Source organism: Cervus canadensis, chromosome 30 (genome assembly GCF_019320065.1).
Source record: "Cervus canadensis isolate Bull #8, Minnesota chromosome 30, ASM1932006v1, whole genome shotgun sequence".
In the NCBI taxonomy this organism is placed as follows: domain Eukaryota; kingdom Metazoa; phylum Chordata; class Mammalia; order Artiodactyla; family Cervidae; genus Cervus; species Cervus canadensis.
The window spans coordinates 12465145-12483444 of record NC_057415.1 but is presented as its reverse complement, the minus strand read 5'-3'; the positions used below and the strand labels follow the sequence as shown (position 1 = coordinate 12483444).

Genomic DNA, 18300 nt, shown 5'->3' with positions numbered 1-18300 from the left:
CAACCTCAGACCTTGAAAGCATTTTCCAGTTATTTCATTATATTTAGTGCTTTCTTAAGCCATTTTAATGGTCATTCTTTTAAAAAAATTATTTTGGAATTTTTCAAACAAGTATAGCATTTACATTATATTAAACTAATTATCTTGAATTATTTATATTAATTATTATATTCAACAATTATTAATTAACATTCTGCCATTTTTGTTTCATTTGTCCCCCCCCACACTTTTATTTGTGTTTCCTAAAGTATGTTTAAGCAAATCCAAGATGTTATTTATATATATATATGAATTTCTGTAAGCAAGTACCAGGTATTTTCTCATTTTTCCCTTAAATACTTCATTATGTAACTCTGCTAAATAGGGACCTAAAAATAACCATAATACTATAATCATACTCAACAAACATATTGATTGCTTAACACAATCTAAAATTCTGTGTGTCTTCTCTAGTTATCTCAAAATGCCCTTTTACAATTGGTTTGTTTAAAACAAAGTACACACATTATTATATTTACCTCATTATATTTAGGAAATTTCCAAATCTACACACAAATAGAATAATGAACCCTGATATACCCATCAGTCAATTTCAACAATTGTCAACATTCTGCAATTTAAATTTCATCTTTCCCTTCTTTGTCTCCCTCCTACCAGTATGTTAAAGCAAGTATCAGCCATGACATTTATTCTGTTAATTCTTTAGTATTATCTCTATCAGACAGTTTTTCCTATTAGTGTTACCAAAGTATCATTTCTTTGTTCAACAATAGTAATAATTCTTTAAGATCATCTAATATCTTCTGAATGTATAAGAAATGTCTTTTTTTTCTTTCTTTCTTTTTTTTTTTTACAGTTGTCTTGCTCAAATCAGGATCTAAATAAGGGCTCTACATTCTGTTTGATTGCTAAGTCTTGTAATCTTTTGCAGTCAGTAACTATCCCCTGTCCCTCTGTTTTTTGTTTCTGATTTATTTGCTGAAGGACCTGGGTGACATCTTATAGAATGTCACAACATAGATTAAGATGACTGTATCCTGGGATCTTTTAACTTGTAGGTATACTCTTCAAATTTTTTGTAGAGTGATGGAGCTTGAGGCTTGATTAGATTTTGTTTTAATTATCAAAATATTTATAGGTAGTGCTTGTTCTCTGTTTTGCATTACTTAAAATTGTTGAGTTGAAGTGGTCCATCTCCTTTCACCTAATCACTTAGCAATATTTCATGACATTGCTTAGATCCATTATTTCTTAAAAATGTGTGAAATAATGACTTTTCTAATTGTCTCATTCTTTTTACTTCTATTAGTTGTGAATCTTTTATAAGGAAAAACTTGTCCACAATAACTATTCATAGGCTAAATTTTGCAAATGAATCAGGTTCAGAACATACCCAGTCTTTTCACCCTTTCTTAATAAAGGTCGAATATTTAGCTTGTTCCCTTCTTGAAAATTGGAGCTTACTTGCACATATAATTAGTTATTAAGTATTTGGTGGGATGACAACATATTTACTTATATAAAGATTATACAGTCTTAGAGCATCTGATGAAATGTGACAAGATAAAAGAAAATGATTGTATCACAATTAGTAAGACCAACTTCCAGAATAGGTGCAGTGAATGGACTCTGGAAGCAGGCAGAAACTGGATTTACATGTTAGCTCTGTCACTCACTGGCTTCATGATATGAAGTCACCTAACTTTTAAAAAAAGTGTTTATTTATAGCTGTGCTGTATCTTCGTTGCTGCACAAACTACTCTCTGGTTGTGGTGTGCGGGCTTCTCATTGCGTGGCTTCTCCTGTTGCAGAATGTGGGCTCTGGTGCACGTGGGTTTCGGTAGTAGTGACAGGTGGGCATAGTAGTTGCATCTCCAGGGCTCTAGAGCACAGGCTTAATTGTTGTGGCACATGGGGTTAGTTCTGCAGCATGTGAGGTCTTCCCAGACCAGGGATCGAACCCATCTTTCCTGCAGTGGCAGGCAGATTCTTTACCACTGAGCCACCAGGGACGCCCCAGTTACCTAACTTTTTATGTCCCAGTTTCCTATTTGTAAAATAGTAGTATTTGTGCCTTTGGAGAAGGAAATGGCAACCCACTCCGGTGTTCTTGCCTGGAGAATCCCAGGGACAGAGGAGCCTGGTGGGCTGCCATCTATGGGGTCGCACAGAATTGGACACGACTGAAGCGACTTAGCAGCAGCAGCAGCAGTATTTGTGCCTATATCATAAGATTGTTTTGAGGGTTTAGATAATTCCTGTAATTAGCATAGTGCCTGTGTTAATGCAGTGTAATTAGTTTAGGTAAGCAGTGTAGTTTATGCCTTTCTTCTTTTTGATGTTTAAAGTACTTCATAATTAATTTTTATCTAATGACTAGGATCTCCTATTTAAGATCTAAATTAACCTATTATAACCCATTACCAAATCTAATATAAAATGTTCCTAGGAGATAATAACATTTTACAGGTATCTTTATAATATACAACATGATGTATTTCTAAAACCATGTAGAAATCAGTGGGTCTAAACTTCTGAGAAAGGAACGTCATTATCTAAATTATCCCTTCATTCTTTTCTCTGTGTTTTAAAAAGAACACCTTTTTTAAACTTTACTTTAAAAAGGATAAAACATTCATTGACCAGACATCTGTATCATGATTCCTTTATTATTTTGAATAATCATAGGGTCTCCCCCCATAATTAAACAATCTCAACATCTAGAGATTTGTGTCACAGTTCTTCCTGTCCTTTAATAATACCCTGCATTTAGTTGAAGAAGATTGAGGATTATTATTTATGTTTGAAGAGTGATGCTTCCCCTTTAGATTTCCTTTCCTTTCCTTTCCAGTTTTAGGTTTTGGATTTAAACATTGTTAATCTACAAGGAAGCAACTCTGAATTTATTGTAACTCTGTCATTTTGAGTTTCCCTGTAGGTTTGGAGGGGCCTCCCAGGTGGTGCTAGTGGTAAGGAGCCTGCCTGCCAGTGCAGGAGACATAAGAGACACTGGTTTGATCTCTGCGTTGGGAAGATCCCCTGGAAGAGGACATGGCAACCCACTCCAGTATTCTTGCCTGGAGAATCCCCATGGACAGGGGAGCCTGTCAGGCTACAGTCCATAGGGTTGCAAAGAGTCACACATGACTGAGCAACTTAGCACACATAGGTTTGGAGGTTATTGCAAGGATTGACCTCCCAACTTAAATAATGAGTAAACTTTATGAGTACCTGGGGCTTAAGCTTTTCCTCCTTCACTGCTCTTAAATGAATAAGCCATAGATTGCTTTTAAAGTCACTGTTAGCTGTGTTATGCTGTGTAGGACTTAAGAAGATTGGAAAAATATGTGAGCAAGTATAAAATATTGGTGCTGAGAAATTCTAATTAACATAATAAAATTGTGCATTTCAATAAATATTTTTCTGTAACTTTTTGGTGACTATATTATAAATTCATACAGACTTATAAGTGACATAGAATTTCAGAAATTCCTTTGTGCTGAAGTTTTAAAAAATATCTTTAAAATAACATCTTGGTGAGACTATCAAGATGACTTTACACCAAACTTCATAATTTCTTTTAATCTAGTGGAGCTATGGAACAGGCAGGATGGGAAGAAGGAATTGGGTGCATATCCCAGTTTTGCCAGTGTGAAGAATGAGCATCAAGAAAAAAACATATAGTGTAAGGCTTAGAAAATGTCAGAGCACTTTTGTTTGGTAAACATATGTTGTAAATAACTGCTAGTAGGGAGAAACATGTTTCTGAAAGTGCTCTTAAGATTTTTTAAATTTTAATTTAGAGAAATGCAAATCAAAACTATAATGAAGTGTCACCTCACACCAGTCAGAATGACCATCATCAAAGAATCTACAAATAGTAATTGCTGGAGAGGGTGTGGGGAAAAGGGAACACTCCTGCACTGTTGGTGGGAATGTAAACTGATAACAGCCATAATGGAGAACAGTATGGAGATCCTTTAAAAAACTAGGAATAAATCTATTAACACCATATGACCCAGAAACCCTACTAGTGGGCATGTACCCTGAGAAAACCAGATTCTAAGAGACCCATGTACCCCAATGTTCATTGCAGCACTATTTACAGTAGCCGGGACATGGAAGCAACCTAGATATATATTAAGAGGTGAATGCATAAAGAAGATGTTGTACATACATACAGTGCAATATTACTCAGCCATAAAAAGGAACACATTTGAGTCAGTGGTAGTGAGTGGATGAACCTAGAGCCTGTTAAGTAAAAAGTGAAATAAGTCAGAGAAAAATGAATATTGTATATTAATTCATGGATATGGAATCTAGAAAAATGGTACTGATGGACATATTTGTCGGGAAGGAATGGAGACAGAGATGTGGAGAATTTGTGGACACAGCAGGGGAAGGAGAGGATGGGATGAATTGAGCAAGCGGCATTGCACTGACATATATACACCATTATCTGTAAAATAGATAGCAAGTGAGAAGTTATTACATAATGTAGAAGCCCATCTGATGCTCTGGGATGACCTAGAGGGTGGGATGTGGGGAGGAGAGGGTGGCTCTAGAGGAAGAGTGTTGGCTTCTGGATTTTGTCTTGTTTAGGAAAATCTGTCCTACCCAAATAGTATGAGATTTTTCTTTAGTGTTTTTTCTAATATTAGAGATTTATTGTCTCTGGAGGCTGAAGTTCAGAATCAACTTGTCAACAGGGCCAGTGTTCCCTTTGTGGCCTGTAGGGGAGAACCTCTCTTCATCCCTGGCTTTCGATAGCTTGAGTCCTTAGGGTTTCTCTGGCTTGTAGCTTCAACATTTCAGTCTCTAACTCTGTCTTCATATGGTGTGCTCTCCTTGTGTGTCTGTCTTCGAATAGTCTTCCCTCTTTTTACTAGAGCATCAGCTTTAATGGATTAAGAGCAGTCTATTCCAGCATGACTTCATCTTAATTATATCTGCAAAGATCTTGTTTCCAGATGAGGCCACATTCTGAGGTGCTAGGGGTTAGGACTTCAACATATCTTTGTGGAGGAGACTGACATTTCTGATTTCTTAATTTTCTTTCTCAACAACCATTTTAGTCATTTTTCATCTCACTTAGTTTTTATGTGACCCTAGGCATATTATATTCTGAAATCTTTAGTGTCTTTATTCATAAAATGTGCCAATTCTAGAGACTAGGATTTAAAAAAAAGTTAAACTAAAAAGCACGTACAAATATAAAACGTGTACAGGGCATGTAGAACAATTTTTGGCATTTGTCAGGTCTTGCTGAATGAAGTCTTCTTTTCCATTTTTTCCCCTAAATTGCCGTTTTACTTAGAAGGCCCATTTAGTTCTATATTTATTTCTGACCAATTTGAAAGTCATCCTTATTCTGATAGTTTACAGTCTTAAGTGCTAATTACTGTGTAATTGATTGCAAGGTTATGCAGTTTCTTACTGATGGATCAGTGCTCTGAAAATTGTTTTAATTTTATACTTTTCATTTACTTTTAACATGCCATTACCAAAACTGCACATTGTTTTGAGAAATTTAGTCGCATGAATTTAAATTTTTTAGGGCACAAACTTTTGCTTTTATTTTCCAAATGTTATCATAAATAAAGTTTTATATGATTGCTTTATTTGTGTAAGTAAACCAAAGTGTAATTGTTAAGGGCTTGCTCTAGAGGGTAACAATAATGAGCATTTATCATAAATGTGCACTTTGGTGCCTAGTCCTAGATTATTGTTTCAGGTTTTACTGTGAACCACTATCCATCCTAAATCTTCTGAGTCATTTTAAAAGTTATCATCTGATCATGCTATGGTGTGCAGCTTTATTAATTTTATTCCCTTGTTTTCGGTTTTGTTTTCTTGAGTAGATATTTTTGGTTTTAATTTCTTATTTTTCCATAGATGTGTATATTTTATTACATTATCAAGATAGTAAAATATTCTATGTAAGAGTTAATTTTATTTTCTAATTTTATAACCATGAAGAACCTGCTACTGTGGGTATCTAGTAGGCATTCAACAAATCCTTAATGATGAGTGAAATGCTTAAATTTGAAAGTATACATATTTATATGCAAATTAATTATCCTTATTGAAATCTTACTAAGAGGTATGTAGTCTTATATTTTTAAAGTTCCTGAAAGTAAGTACTATTTCTTCAGTAACTCATTTCTAAAAAAGTATTTGAATTAAAGGTTTTCCACAGTGATGTTATATGTATTTTTAAAGGTACTAAATGGTATTGATTTCACTGTGTGTAACTGCATATTTATGTTCAAAGACAATCTAAGTGCTCTACTAGGCAGTAAGAATTTTTGAGATATGAATTAAGTCATTGTTCTCTTTGGTGCTATATGGCTGAAAAATGTTAAGGGCTCGTACATCCTCTCCCTAATCTCCTTGTTCCAAAATATTTTACATTTGTTACCACATTAAATTTTAGGATTATTGCTTGATAGAACTAACATACTTTGAAGTCAGATAGCTATGAATACCTATAGAATTTTGTAGTTATAAACTCTGTGTTAAAACTTGTTTTTGTTTTTTTTGTGACTCTGAGTCTGATTGTTAATAGTATTCCATTGTGAACTCTGACCCAGTCAGAATAGTAGTCCTTTGTGAACTCTGGCCTAGTCAGATACAGGTACAATGATTCCATTCATCTAACCTCTTATATGAAGACTTAAGCATTGTTAATTTTCTTCTTTTTCTTTTCTTAAACATTTTCTGGTGCTTCTTTGTTGATATTTCCTCATAACCAATTTTAACCTGAAAGAAGTGAGGCATACAGAGAGGCACCATATGTAATTGAGTATCCCAGGAATGACATTTGGAGTAGATACTGATTACTTATCTGAAAAGATTGTATGACTTTACTATTGTAGATTAATTTTACTAGTTTTGTTGTTGTTTGTGTTTTCTCATGTTGACAGGGTTGCTTTAGACACTCTTGCTGCATTGCTAAAATCAAGTAAGTTTTTAAATACTAGAAATACTAGATACTGTTTTTCTGAGTATTCTAACTGCTATTTTAAAGAAACTGGAAATGTAGATTTAGTTTACGGTTATAAAGCTTGTTCATAATAATTTAACATCAAAGTTGATTTTATCTTTTAGTGCAGTTGATTGATGTGTAACTAATGTCATTTATGTCTACTGAGCTCTAACTTGTTTATCAATATATTTCTATAATTTCTTCAAGTATATTGACTTCCTTTCTCTAAGTTACTTATATAAACATAAAACCTTGTTAGTAGGGGAAAGTAACATGTAAATACAATATAGTATCATTTTGAAAAAGTGACCCTAACATGGCCTTGAGGACATTTACCATGAAGAGTATCTTTGACAACTACTATCTCTATATAATGTATGATTTTCAATTAGAACCTCCTTATTAGAAATTTTATTTCTACCATAAATTCAGATTTGTAACATTAAAAATGGCTTAATGTACATTTAGAGTTTATTGAATGCATTTAGAAACTAAAGCATTTTTTTTTTAATCTTTGAAATTGAAGCATTGGAGGAAATGTGTCATGCGTTGCTTTTGGAGAGTAACCATCTACATTATGTGGATCTGTCTCTCCATGATACTCAGTATCTATATTTTAAATATTAATTTTTAAAATATATTTTAAATATTAATTTTGTTAGCACTCCCATTCTTACTGGTTGATTAAATTAACATTTTACTTAACCATGATAACATTTAATCCTAAAGATCTAGGTTGATGGCTTTTGATGTTATTTTTCCCCAAAACTGTCTATCAAGGGTGAGACCACCTTGCCCTTAAGTTTGAATTATGAGAAGAATTGTAAGAAATGATTAATTGATTGAAAATCTGATAATTGATAATGATTTATTAAAAAAATAACCTTAGGTATTAGTATTATAGCTGCTATATTCAGTTGACAGTTTTGTCCTTTAGATGTGTAGTATTCAATTAGATTAGCTATATAGCTTTGTTTTCATGTAGATTAGCTGTACAGCTTTGTTTTCATATATGATATGATAAACCATAGACCAAGATTAGAATACTTAGATTAATTTCAGAGATATCGGTAGCCTTGCTTTCGTGTGGCCACCCTGCCTTTGTTGTTCAAGGCGTTTAAACATTAATTTTTAAATTAATATAGGTGTATATTTTTGATTTAGAGTAGATTAAAGTAGCCATTACACTAAATTTTTATTAAACCTTACTAATTTGCAGAATCACTAATGACAAAGTCACTAATTCTAAGTCAGGAAAAACTAAAACATAAATTTCAAGGGTTTATAGAAATCAGTAAGCTACAATGACTGAAATGCTGATATCTTCAGTTTTAAATAATAATCTTTCTTTTACTCCCTCCCTTCTTCTCCTTCAGAGGAGGATGGTAGGCAAACATATCTGGTCAAAAAGTAACTGACAAGTAGAATGACTCTTGATTGCAGATAGCTTTGTACTTCTCTTAAGGGTCACTCACTGTATTTGTGTTATGGGCAAGTTTCTTATTTGACCTTCAGTGAAGAATTTAAATATTTCTCGTAAATACCATTTAGGCCTTTGGGAATTCCACTGGAAACACAGTTTGTGATAGGAGTTTCAGTGATTGTAATGTCTTTTAAGAGAATCATTCTTTTAAGACATTATGATAGTAATATCTTTTAAGTATTGTTGGTGATACTAAAAAGCTAGTAAGCTAAAGGCTTATATATTCCAACTGGTGTAAACAAGATATATATATTTGTTTAAAATACATGAAACTATTGTTAGTTAGAACTATTGAACTTTTTATAGATCGCCACCCAGCACCACTTGGGTGTGCCAGTGATAAGAGGGCAAGAGAATGTGAAATGCCAACTCACCTGAGGTTGTTTAGTTAGGAATACCAGTCTCTTCCTAGTCTGTGTTTAACTATAAAATGCCAGGCTCATGGCATGAACATTCAGATAATGCAGCAGTAAGGCTGTGCTGCTTGTAGTTGCCTGCAATACCAGTTTTAAATGTGCTAATACACACGTAAAACATAGGTAAAGACCCTGAGCTCAGCAAACTTCTTAATGCCCTCTTAGACATTATGTTCTGATATTAGAGAGCTGGGAGAAACTCTCGGGGGTAGGAGGGGTACTTTCTTTTGTGAAAGGTCTTTAATACCTCTGTTGTGTGTTTGGAAGAGCTAGTTTGCTTTGCCTGATAGCCACACCTTAGCAAAACCAGTTCTTCTAGACACAGAATAGAGTGTGCCTACTTACAAAGTTAATTTCACACAAAGATTGTAATGGAAGTTGCAATAATGATAGTGGCTTTTAAGAAAATCATAGTCACAACTAGTAAGTTAAAGGCTTATTATATTCCTTTTGGTGTAATCAAAGTTAGTATATTAATAGGTTTTAAAATATATGAAAGTTTCATTAGTATTAACATTTGGAAAGATACAACCTTAATTGTATTAAAGATATTTTGATATTTATTTACCTCAAAACAATAGATAGGCAGATTTCTGGAAAATTGTACTTTGCTATCTGGAACTTGTCATGTTTATTTTGTTACCTAAAAAATATTTAAATATGTGGTTGCCATAGTTTTTCTTGGAAAAAAGGAATTATAAGAACTCATTACAATATTATGGTTATGTTTTCAATTTGACTTTATCAGTGTCTCTTATTATTTTAAAAATTTTCTTTTTCAATTTTCTTTTGTTAAAGAAACTAATGCCAGGAGAGCTGTAGACAGAGGATATGTCCAAGTCCTTTTAACAATTTATGTAGATTGGCACCGCCATGATAATCGGCATAGAAACATGCTCATTCGAAAAGGAATTTTACAGAGTTTAAAAAGTGTTACGAATATCAAGTTGGGAAGAAAAGCATTTATTGATGCCAATGGGATGAAAATTCTTTATAACACTTCGCAAGTAAGTTTTTAATTTTCTTCCTGTTATTATCATAATCTATTAATGATAGGATTTGGTTCTTAAGAAAACTTAGTATTTCTAAAACTACATAGTATGATAAATATATTTTAAAAATTTGAAGACCAAAAGGCACAATCATTTCTCACATGTGACCTTAGACTAAGTTTGAGAAAGTACTTAGTGTATATCTCTGCAAGATGAGATTTTTTTCCCCCATAGGTAGAAGGAAGATGTATAAATCTCTTCCCTGGGCAGGAATGGATTCCATATAGGCATGTTTTCTAAGGTGTGCTGTTATCTATACTCAGTTTTGTATGTTCCTTTCATAAATATTCATTAATCCTTTATGACTGGTAAGGGAGGTATGTTAGTTGTGAGTGTTCTCTGTGTCTTTTTTTCTGGAGAGAGTATTTTTAAATAATGAAGGTACAAAAGTGAAATTTGGAGTTAGGGATTCTGGTTCTGCCAGCCATCATATGCATAAACCTTCTCAACAGTATTCTAGGTTCTGTAGAGGGCGCTCGATGACGGGGAGTGGGGCTGTTGCAAAGTAACTCTTTTATTTTTATAAGACTAGTTATTAGAATGAAATCTGTCTTCTTGAAAATTCAAGCCAGTCATCTTGATTGTGCCCTCTTGGTCTTACACATGACAACTAATCTTTTTGTGGGAGTAGTTAAGATATGTGAATACACATTTTATGTTAACTCAGCTTTTTCTATTGTAGATCAGTCATATGCACTTATTTTTTACTATTCCTAAAATAGACAGTATATGAGGAGAGATTGGGTGATGGTTTATGCCACTTCACATTTCTGAGTCTTAGTTTTTCAGCTGTTTTGACAGGTCAGATGTCTTCACATTTCTGTTGAAAATTGCACAGGTTATCAAAGTGCCATTTAAAGCCATCTAAGTGTCAATTGTCAATAATAACAGTGTTATATGAAATAGTTTCAAATGTCCTATTCAAGAGCCCTTCTTAAGATTAGATACCAGGATAGTAGATTAAATTCTTAAAACTTAAAATTGTGATATTCAGGCTATTCTTTTCAAAGTTGATCAGCTAATTTATTAGAGGTGCTATTGCATGATAACTGATAGAATTCTGAGAAAGGCTCAGCTAAATTCACATTCCTTTTTATTTCTTACACCTTTCTTAATTTGTGAATTTTTCTTCTTTTTTTCTTTATCCATTAAATTTTTATTTTATGCCCTAGGCTTGCTAAAATGCTCCCTAAATCACTCATAGGTATTAGTGCTTTGGTGACTTCTGGAACCAAACATGGTACTGATTTCTGTTAAGTTAAGATGTGTGAGGAAAATTGCTGCCAAATTTGCCATATGAGGTTCTTACAAAGAGATATTCCAAATTAGTCAAAGCTACTTTATAATTAGGTTAAAAATATTGGGTTTTGTGATGTTTGCCTTTTGAAAAGTATTAACACATTATTTTCTGAAGTAGTATAAAATTGTTTCACTTATTCACCAAAGGCACATTATCTTTTTTTTCTTTTCTTTTCTTATAAAACAGGAATGTTTGGCAGTAAGGACCCTTGATCCTCTTGTCAACACCTCCAGTCTGATAATGAGGAAATGCTTTCCTAAAAATCGCCTGCCGCTCCCAACGATTAAAAGTTCTTTCCATTTCCAGTTGCCTGTTATTCCTGTGACCGGACCTGTGGCCCAGCTCTACAGTTTACCTCCTGAAGGTAGGACCACATGCTTCTTGCTGGCTTCCCGTGGTTATTGGAATTGTGTGACTTTATCTATTTCTGCTTTTGTTCATCTCCCTAGCAAAAGAAGGCTTTAATGAACATGATATGCTTTCAAATTACTTTTTAGTTAATAAATATTTCTTCAAATAGAAGAAATTAAGGTTGAGTGGTTAAGGGAAGGAATGTGGGATATGCTACACATGTGTTAATGTGAATTGTGAAAAACTGTCAGCACCACGTAGAAACAGTATTTGATAGCTTATATAAATTTTCAAAATATAAGACTGTATAAACATTCTTATAAATGTTTAGGTAATTATATTTGAGCCTACATTTGTAGCTTTTTAATGAACTTCATTTTTTAAAAGTTAAAATGCCTAATCACTAAACAAGTTACTGTTTATGTTCAACAAAACTTGCACCATTACTTCAGTTCAGTCGCTCAGTCGTGTCTGACTCTTTACGACCCCATGAACCACAGCACGCCAGGCCTCCCTGTCCGTCACCAACTCCTGTAGTTTACCCAAACTCATGTCCATTGAGTTGGTGATGCCGTCTAACCGTCTCATCCTCTGTCGTCCCCTTCTCCTTCTGCCTTCAATCTTTCCCAACATCAGGCTCTTTTCAAATGAGTCAGCTCTTCGCATCAGGTGGCCAAAATGTTGGAATTTCAGCTTCAACATCAGTCCTTCCAATGAATACCCAGGACTGATTTCCTATGGACTGGTTGGATCTCCTTGCAGTCCAAAGGACTCTTAAGAGTCTTCTCCCAACACCACAGTTCAAAAGCATCAATTCTTCTGTGCTCAGCTTTCTTTACCTGATAGAAAATACAAAATTATCATAAATTGAATCTTTGTCATTTTGGTACAATACTGTGTACAAAGCAAAGGAAGTAAGAGATTATACATCTTAATGTGAGGACAAAAATGCAGAATTTTTTTGATAAGAGCTAGCAAATTAAAAAGAGAAAGTAATCTAGGCTATTAAGATTTCTAAAGTACTTCCTTGTTAGTTGATCACTTTTTTTAAAAAAAAAAGATCTTTTATTTATAATTAAGAGCAATTCTTTGAAGTAAGTGATTTAAGAGAATTTTTTAAGTAAATTTAGTTTTTTTATTGTTGATATATCACAGAGTATATTCTTATGATTTCATTTCTAAAGTAGTTATTAAAGTAGTTTAGTCTACACAGAATATCAAAATGGATTATTTACAAACTTCCTTTAAAAGGTATAAAAGTCTAAGACTAAGTCTGGGACTTGATTAAAGATAGCTAAGTGAAAGTAGTGATCTAATTCCATTCCATTCTTATTCCATTTAAAATCACCAACAGACTTTATAAATAGAGGAAAAAAAAACTGTACTGAATCTGAAAACTTGATAAAAGGAGCATTCTCATGGAATAAACATAGGATGTGCAACAAACGTGGTGGAGAAAAGAATAGATTAAAGAAGAGTGTCAGCTCTAATTCACCCTTCTATGAAATGCAGTATCTCTGGCTTTGGATTGAAGGTCAGACTGATGTATCACTGAAGTAGAGATGGTTACTTGTATCAACTAACAAGCCTTCAGGAAGAAGATGTGAGAGAAGGGTTCTAATGACACTTGAATAGAAAAATGACACTTGCATACAGAAAACACATTTTTTTTCCTCTTCATCACTTTCTCACATATCAGGCTTCATTACATTTATCAGTTTTCATTATTTTTTATCTTCCTCAGTTAGACTGTAAATTCCATGAAGATAAAACTGTTGTTTTTTCCTTCACTTTATCCTCAGCATCCATTAGATTGCATGAGACATAATAAATGTGCATTTTAACATTTGTTAGTGAATGAATTGAACTGGCCACAAGACTTATTCTCTTGAACATTTAATGCCAAAAGATAATGAAGCAGCCTCAATCCTTGGAGATTTGAAGGAAAAGAGTTCTTACTCAAGATTTCTGAATGCTTATTAGTTGCCACTCATGTAAAGGTGACATATTCTTAGATATGCAAGGGTACAGAAGCATATTGCCCAGGTCCCCTTCCAAGGGTACAGAAGCATATTGCCCAGGTCCCCTTCCTGAAGTAATTACATGAAATATTACTCCAGCCAGGCTAGTGATGAATGAAGAAATCAGGCTTGCAGAAGACATGGTAGTAGAGTAATTGTATTTAACTTTGCAAATTGTTAAATTATGTAATACTAAATAGTTGTTCTACTGTTATTTTGAAATATATCAACTAGTTTTTGATGAAAGATAATATACAGCTGTCACAAACTGGGTCTTTTAATAATTTATATTCATATATAGTTATCAATATTATAATATTGGTATATTTATAAAATGGTAATTATAGAAATAGTGGCCCAGATATGTGTTTTAAAATGTAAAAGTAACATCTAGAACAGAGATCTATAGATTAGGATCTACTGAACCATAGGTATCCATGGTTCTTAGTTTCTAGACTAAGTCCAGTTGTAGACCGAGTTCCTAGTTGAGAGACTAAGAACCCTTTGAAATTCTATATAAAATTATGTGTATGTTTTTCTTGGAAAAAATTCTTGAAGTGCTGCTATAGAAAATCAGGAAGACTTCAAAGATGTACAAGATCCTGAGAATGCTGAATGCAAAGCAAGAACAAGCAAATCAGTTTCAGTAATAAGATATCTAAATGGATAAAATATTCCCAGTAAAAAAAGAGCCCCTCTGATTGGGTTAAAAACAAAATCTAAGTAGCAGATAGATCCTGGAAACTCTTGAAATAGTAAGATTGAACTCTTAAACCAATTGGCAACTGTGTATCTGTTATTCCCAGCTCAAAACAGGTGAGGAAGACATTACTAGCCTACAGTGTATACATAGAGAACAAAATGTTTAAAACAAGATAGCAAATATGATTTTATGCAAAGTAGATAATAACATGTGCCAAATACTAAAACAAAGATAGATAAAGCTATAATTATTGCTAGAAACACAGCGTTAGTGAGTGATTTTAATGTGCCTTAAGTTCTTGGTAAGTTATATAGAGGAGAGCCAGTCAATGTAAGTGGAGGTAAAGATACCTCCTGTTAATACATTTGAAAATATATTTGAAATGGACAATATTTTATGGAAATATAAAAAACTAAAATTGACTTGGGCTTCCCTGATAGCTCAGTTGGTAAAGAATCCTCCTGCAATGCAGGAGACCCCAGTTTGATTCCTGGGTTGGGAAGATCCTCCAGAGAAGGGAGGGATAGGCTACCCACTCCAGTATTCTTGGGCTTCCATTGTGGCTCAGCTGATAAAGAATCTGCCTGCAGTGTGGAAGACCTGGGTTCAATTCCTGGGTTGGGAAGATCCCCTGGAGAAGGGAAAAGCTACCCATTCAGTATTCTGGCCTGGAGAATTCCATTGACTGTGTAGTCCATGGGGTTGCAAAGAGTTGGACACGACTGAGTGACTTTCACTCAAAATTGACTTACAAAGTAGAAAACCTGCAACTGAGTATGCAATCAAGTTGTCTTCAGTGAAGATATCAAACAGTAGATTATTTCTCTCAACCTTCAAGAAATTTTCCTATACTTGATTTTCCAGAGCATGGGAAATAAAGAGAAGTTTAGAAACTAGTATGATGCTGAAATCAAAACCTGAAACAATTTACAGATCCTTGTCACTAATGAAGATAAATATAAAAATCTAAAATATTAGCAAATTGAATTGAGCAGCATTTTGAGATATAAGACACTTTGACAACATAAGGATTATTTTAGAAAGTAAGTTTATTGAAATATTAAGACTTTAATGAAAATTTATCAATATGTCAAAGAAAGGAAAACAGTGATTATCTTAATAAATGCCATGAAAGGGGTTGATAAAAATTATTATTAGTTCCAGATTAAATCTCTTAATGAATCAAGGAATATTTTCCAAGCTGGCTGAGTATTATCTAACTCAGATCAGTAACCAACATCACAGATAGTTATGAAGTGTTAGAGGAAGCGTCTCTCAACCATTATTAGTTAACATTGTTTTGAAAGCTCTAGTGAGATCAATAAGACAGGGAAAGGAAAGATACTAATCATTAAAAGAGTGAGATAGAAGTTATATCAGTGTCTGTGGAGGATGTTGCTGTTTATGTAGAAATCGAAGCAAATCAATTATAAAATGTATCTTAGACCAAATAAAAGTTCAGTGAGGTACTATTTACAAGATAAGTGAATAAAATTCACTGGCTTTCCTCTGGGTGCATGTGTATGTTTATTTGTGTATGAATTTGATACACATATGCACACAATAACCATTAGAAAACACAAAGAGAAAGATCACATTTTTAAGAGCAATAGGACCAACAAAATAAATCCTATTGGAATATACATTCCAAAACCTTATGGCAAGTGCTGACTCATACCTTTTAATTATTATACCATAAAGATATTGTGTAATTTACCTAACTGATTTCCTGTTGATAGCCATTTTAGTTCTTTTTCCCCTGTATCTTTGTCTTTACTATAAATGATCCAAGAACATTTTGAAAATTAACAAGGATGATTTATATTCCCTGCTTTTAGTTGTGAGATTAAGTTATTAATGTAATAATTGATTTTTAGTGCTGATGGAATAAAAATAGATCATTGGAATAGAAAAGAAAGTCTTAGATACACTAAGCTATATGGCATTTCACATCTGGAGTATGAAACCAAAGGAAAATACCTATAAAGGAAGATATTTGACAGGTTTGGTTAAAAATTGAAAACATATTTTCTCTCTGACGCTGAACTGCATTTTCCCTTCTTCCTATCCAAGGAGTTGTCTTTCTTGTTTGCAGTAGGCTTTTCTGAAGTCAGTTCCTTCTTTTTTCCTAACAATTCTTTTTCCAAATATCATTTCCTCTGTTTATCTGGGACTAACTGCTGTCAATACGTTGACATAAATAGACCCAGTTACCATATGCAATATAAATAGTACTTTTTTCTGTCTTATTTCCAAAAGAATTTAGAGCGATTTGCTAACTGTATTAGTTGGGACAGACTGAGCTGCTGTTACAGTGACCCAGTATTGTACTCTCGTCACTTGAGCAGCAGTAGTAATAGCGGACATATTTATAGCATATACTCATTGCCTGGCACATTACATGTATTAACTCCTTTAACTCTCCCAACAATACTATGCATGGGTATCTCCATTTCATAGATTAGGATAGTGAAAGTGAAAGTGTTAGTCTTAGACAAAAATAACTTACGTAACTTGTTCAAGGTCACGTAGTTAGTAAATGGAGGAGTCAGGATTTGAATTAGGTATTCTGTCTCCAGAGCCCATTTGCTATATTGCCATGAAATAGACTTTTTTTCCCTCTCACATATCTATTCAGAAGATGGGCAGGTCAGGTGATCCTGGACAGTAGGTATCTGTCCACCATGTCATCAAAGGAAAAAGATTCTGTTTTCATCATCTCCTATGGTATTTTCCTTATGTGCATGTAGAAAATGGTAATGAAAGAAAATGGAGGGCAGTTTCCTTTTTAAAGAATGTGACCTGGAGTTTGTATTGACAACTTTGCCTCACATACTGTTGGCCAAAACTTAGTCATATGACTGTAACTACTGTGAAGGGGGCTGGAATCTATAACCTCTAGCTAAAACTCAGAGGTTTGGATACTGAATTGAAAGAGAGAACAGATACTTGGAGAGTGGAAAGGAGTTTATAATCTTCACTATAATAAGTCACATTGGAAGTAGAAGTAAAGTGTCTAAAAGAAGGTTACATCAGCAAGATGGAGGGGTAGAAGGTTCCAGTGCTCATCTCCCCTGCAAATACAGCAAAAACAATAAATAACAAATGAAAATATGATGAAAATACGTCACAGGTAGCTCTGGATTTGAATGAACAAGCATCAAAAACCCCGTAGAGCTCAAAACCCAAGATTGACCACACAGAAAATTACAGGGGGCATTTTATTTCTCTCACTCGATCTCCCAGTCCAGGGCAGTTTGGCATCAGGAAGGTTCTCCTCAGTAGAGTTTTTCCCACGGAGAGCAGAAGAACCTCACCACTGTGTATCTCTTAGGTCTCTTACCACCTGCCAATGCAGGTGGCTTCTTTACCACTAGTACCATCAGTAACTGAACTTAAAAAATGGAGATCTGGGAGCTATCTGAAAAAGAATTCAAAATGATTAAGGAAGCTCAGATAATTCAAGAGAAGACAGATTAACAGTTCAGTGAACTTAGGAAAACTATACATGAACAAAATGAGAATTTCAGTGAAGAGAAAGATATCATAAAAAGAACAAAACAAATTCTGGACCTGAAGAATACACTGAATAATGCAGTAGAAAACTTCACTATCAGGCTTAGTCAAGCAGAGGAAAGAATCTGTGAACTTGTAGACAAATCTCATGATATTATACAGGCAAAGGAGAAAAAAGAAATTAGAAAGAAAAAGACTGAAGAAGGCCTATGTGAATAATGGAACACCATTAAATGAAACAACATCTGTGTAATGGGAGTCTCAGAAGTAGAAGAGAGAGAAAGGGAGAAAAAACTTACTCTAAAAAATAATAGCTGCAGACTTACCAAATCTGGTGAAGGTATGGCTATCTAGGTGCATAAGCTCAAACATTCCCAAATAGATTCACCCCTAAGAGATCTTCACCAAGACATTATCATCAGGCTCTTAAAGATGAAGACAGAGGGAGGATTTTCAAAGCAGTTAGGGAA

At 33.9% G+C, this 18300-nt stretch overlaps 1 protein-coding gene across 3 annotated transcripts in view; it reads left to right on the top strand.

The window, feature by feature from the left end:
* The window catches only part of AGTPBP1 (ATP/GTP binding carboxypeptidase 1), a 182236-nt gene that overhangs the window by 62376 nt on the left and 101560 nt on the right, over positions 1 to 18300 (top strand). For all 3 annotated transcript variants that reach the window (XM_043453279.1, XM_043453281.1, XM_043453282.1), the window contains 3 exons: positions 6927 to 6964; positions 9686 to 9894; positions 11426 to 11603. In XM_043453279.1, coding sequence (XP_043309214.1) covers positions 6927 to 6964; positions 9686 to 9894; positions 11426 to 11603 — 425 coding nt within the window. The remainder of the gene's footprint in view (positions 1 to 6926; positions 6965 to 9685; positions 9895 to 11425; positions 11604 to 18300) is intronic.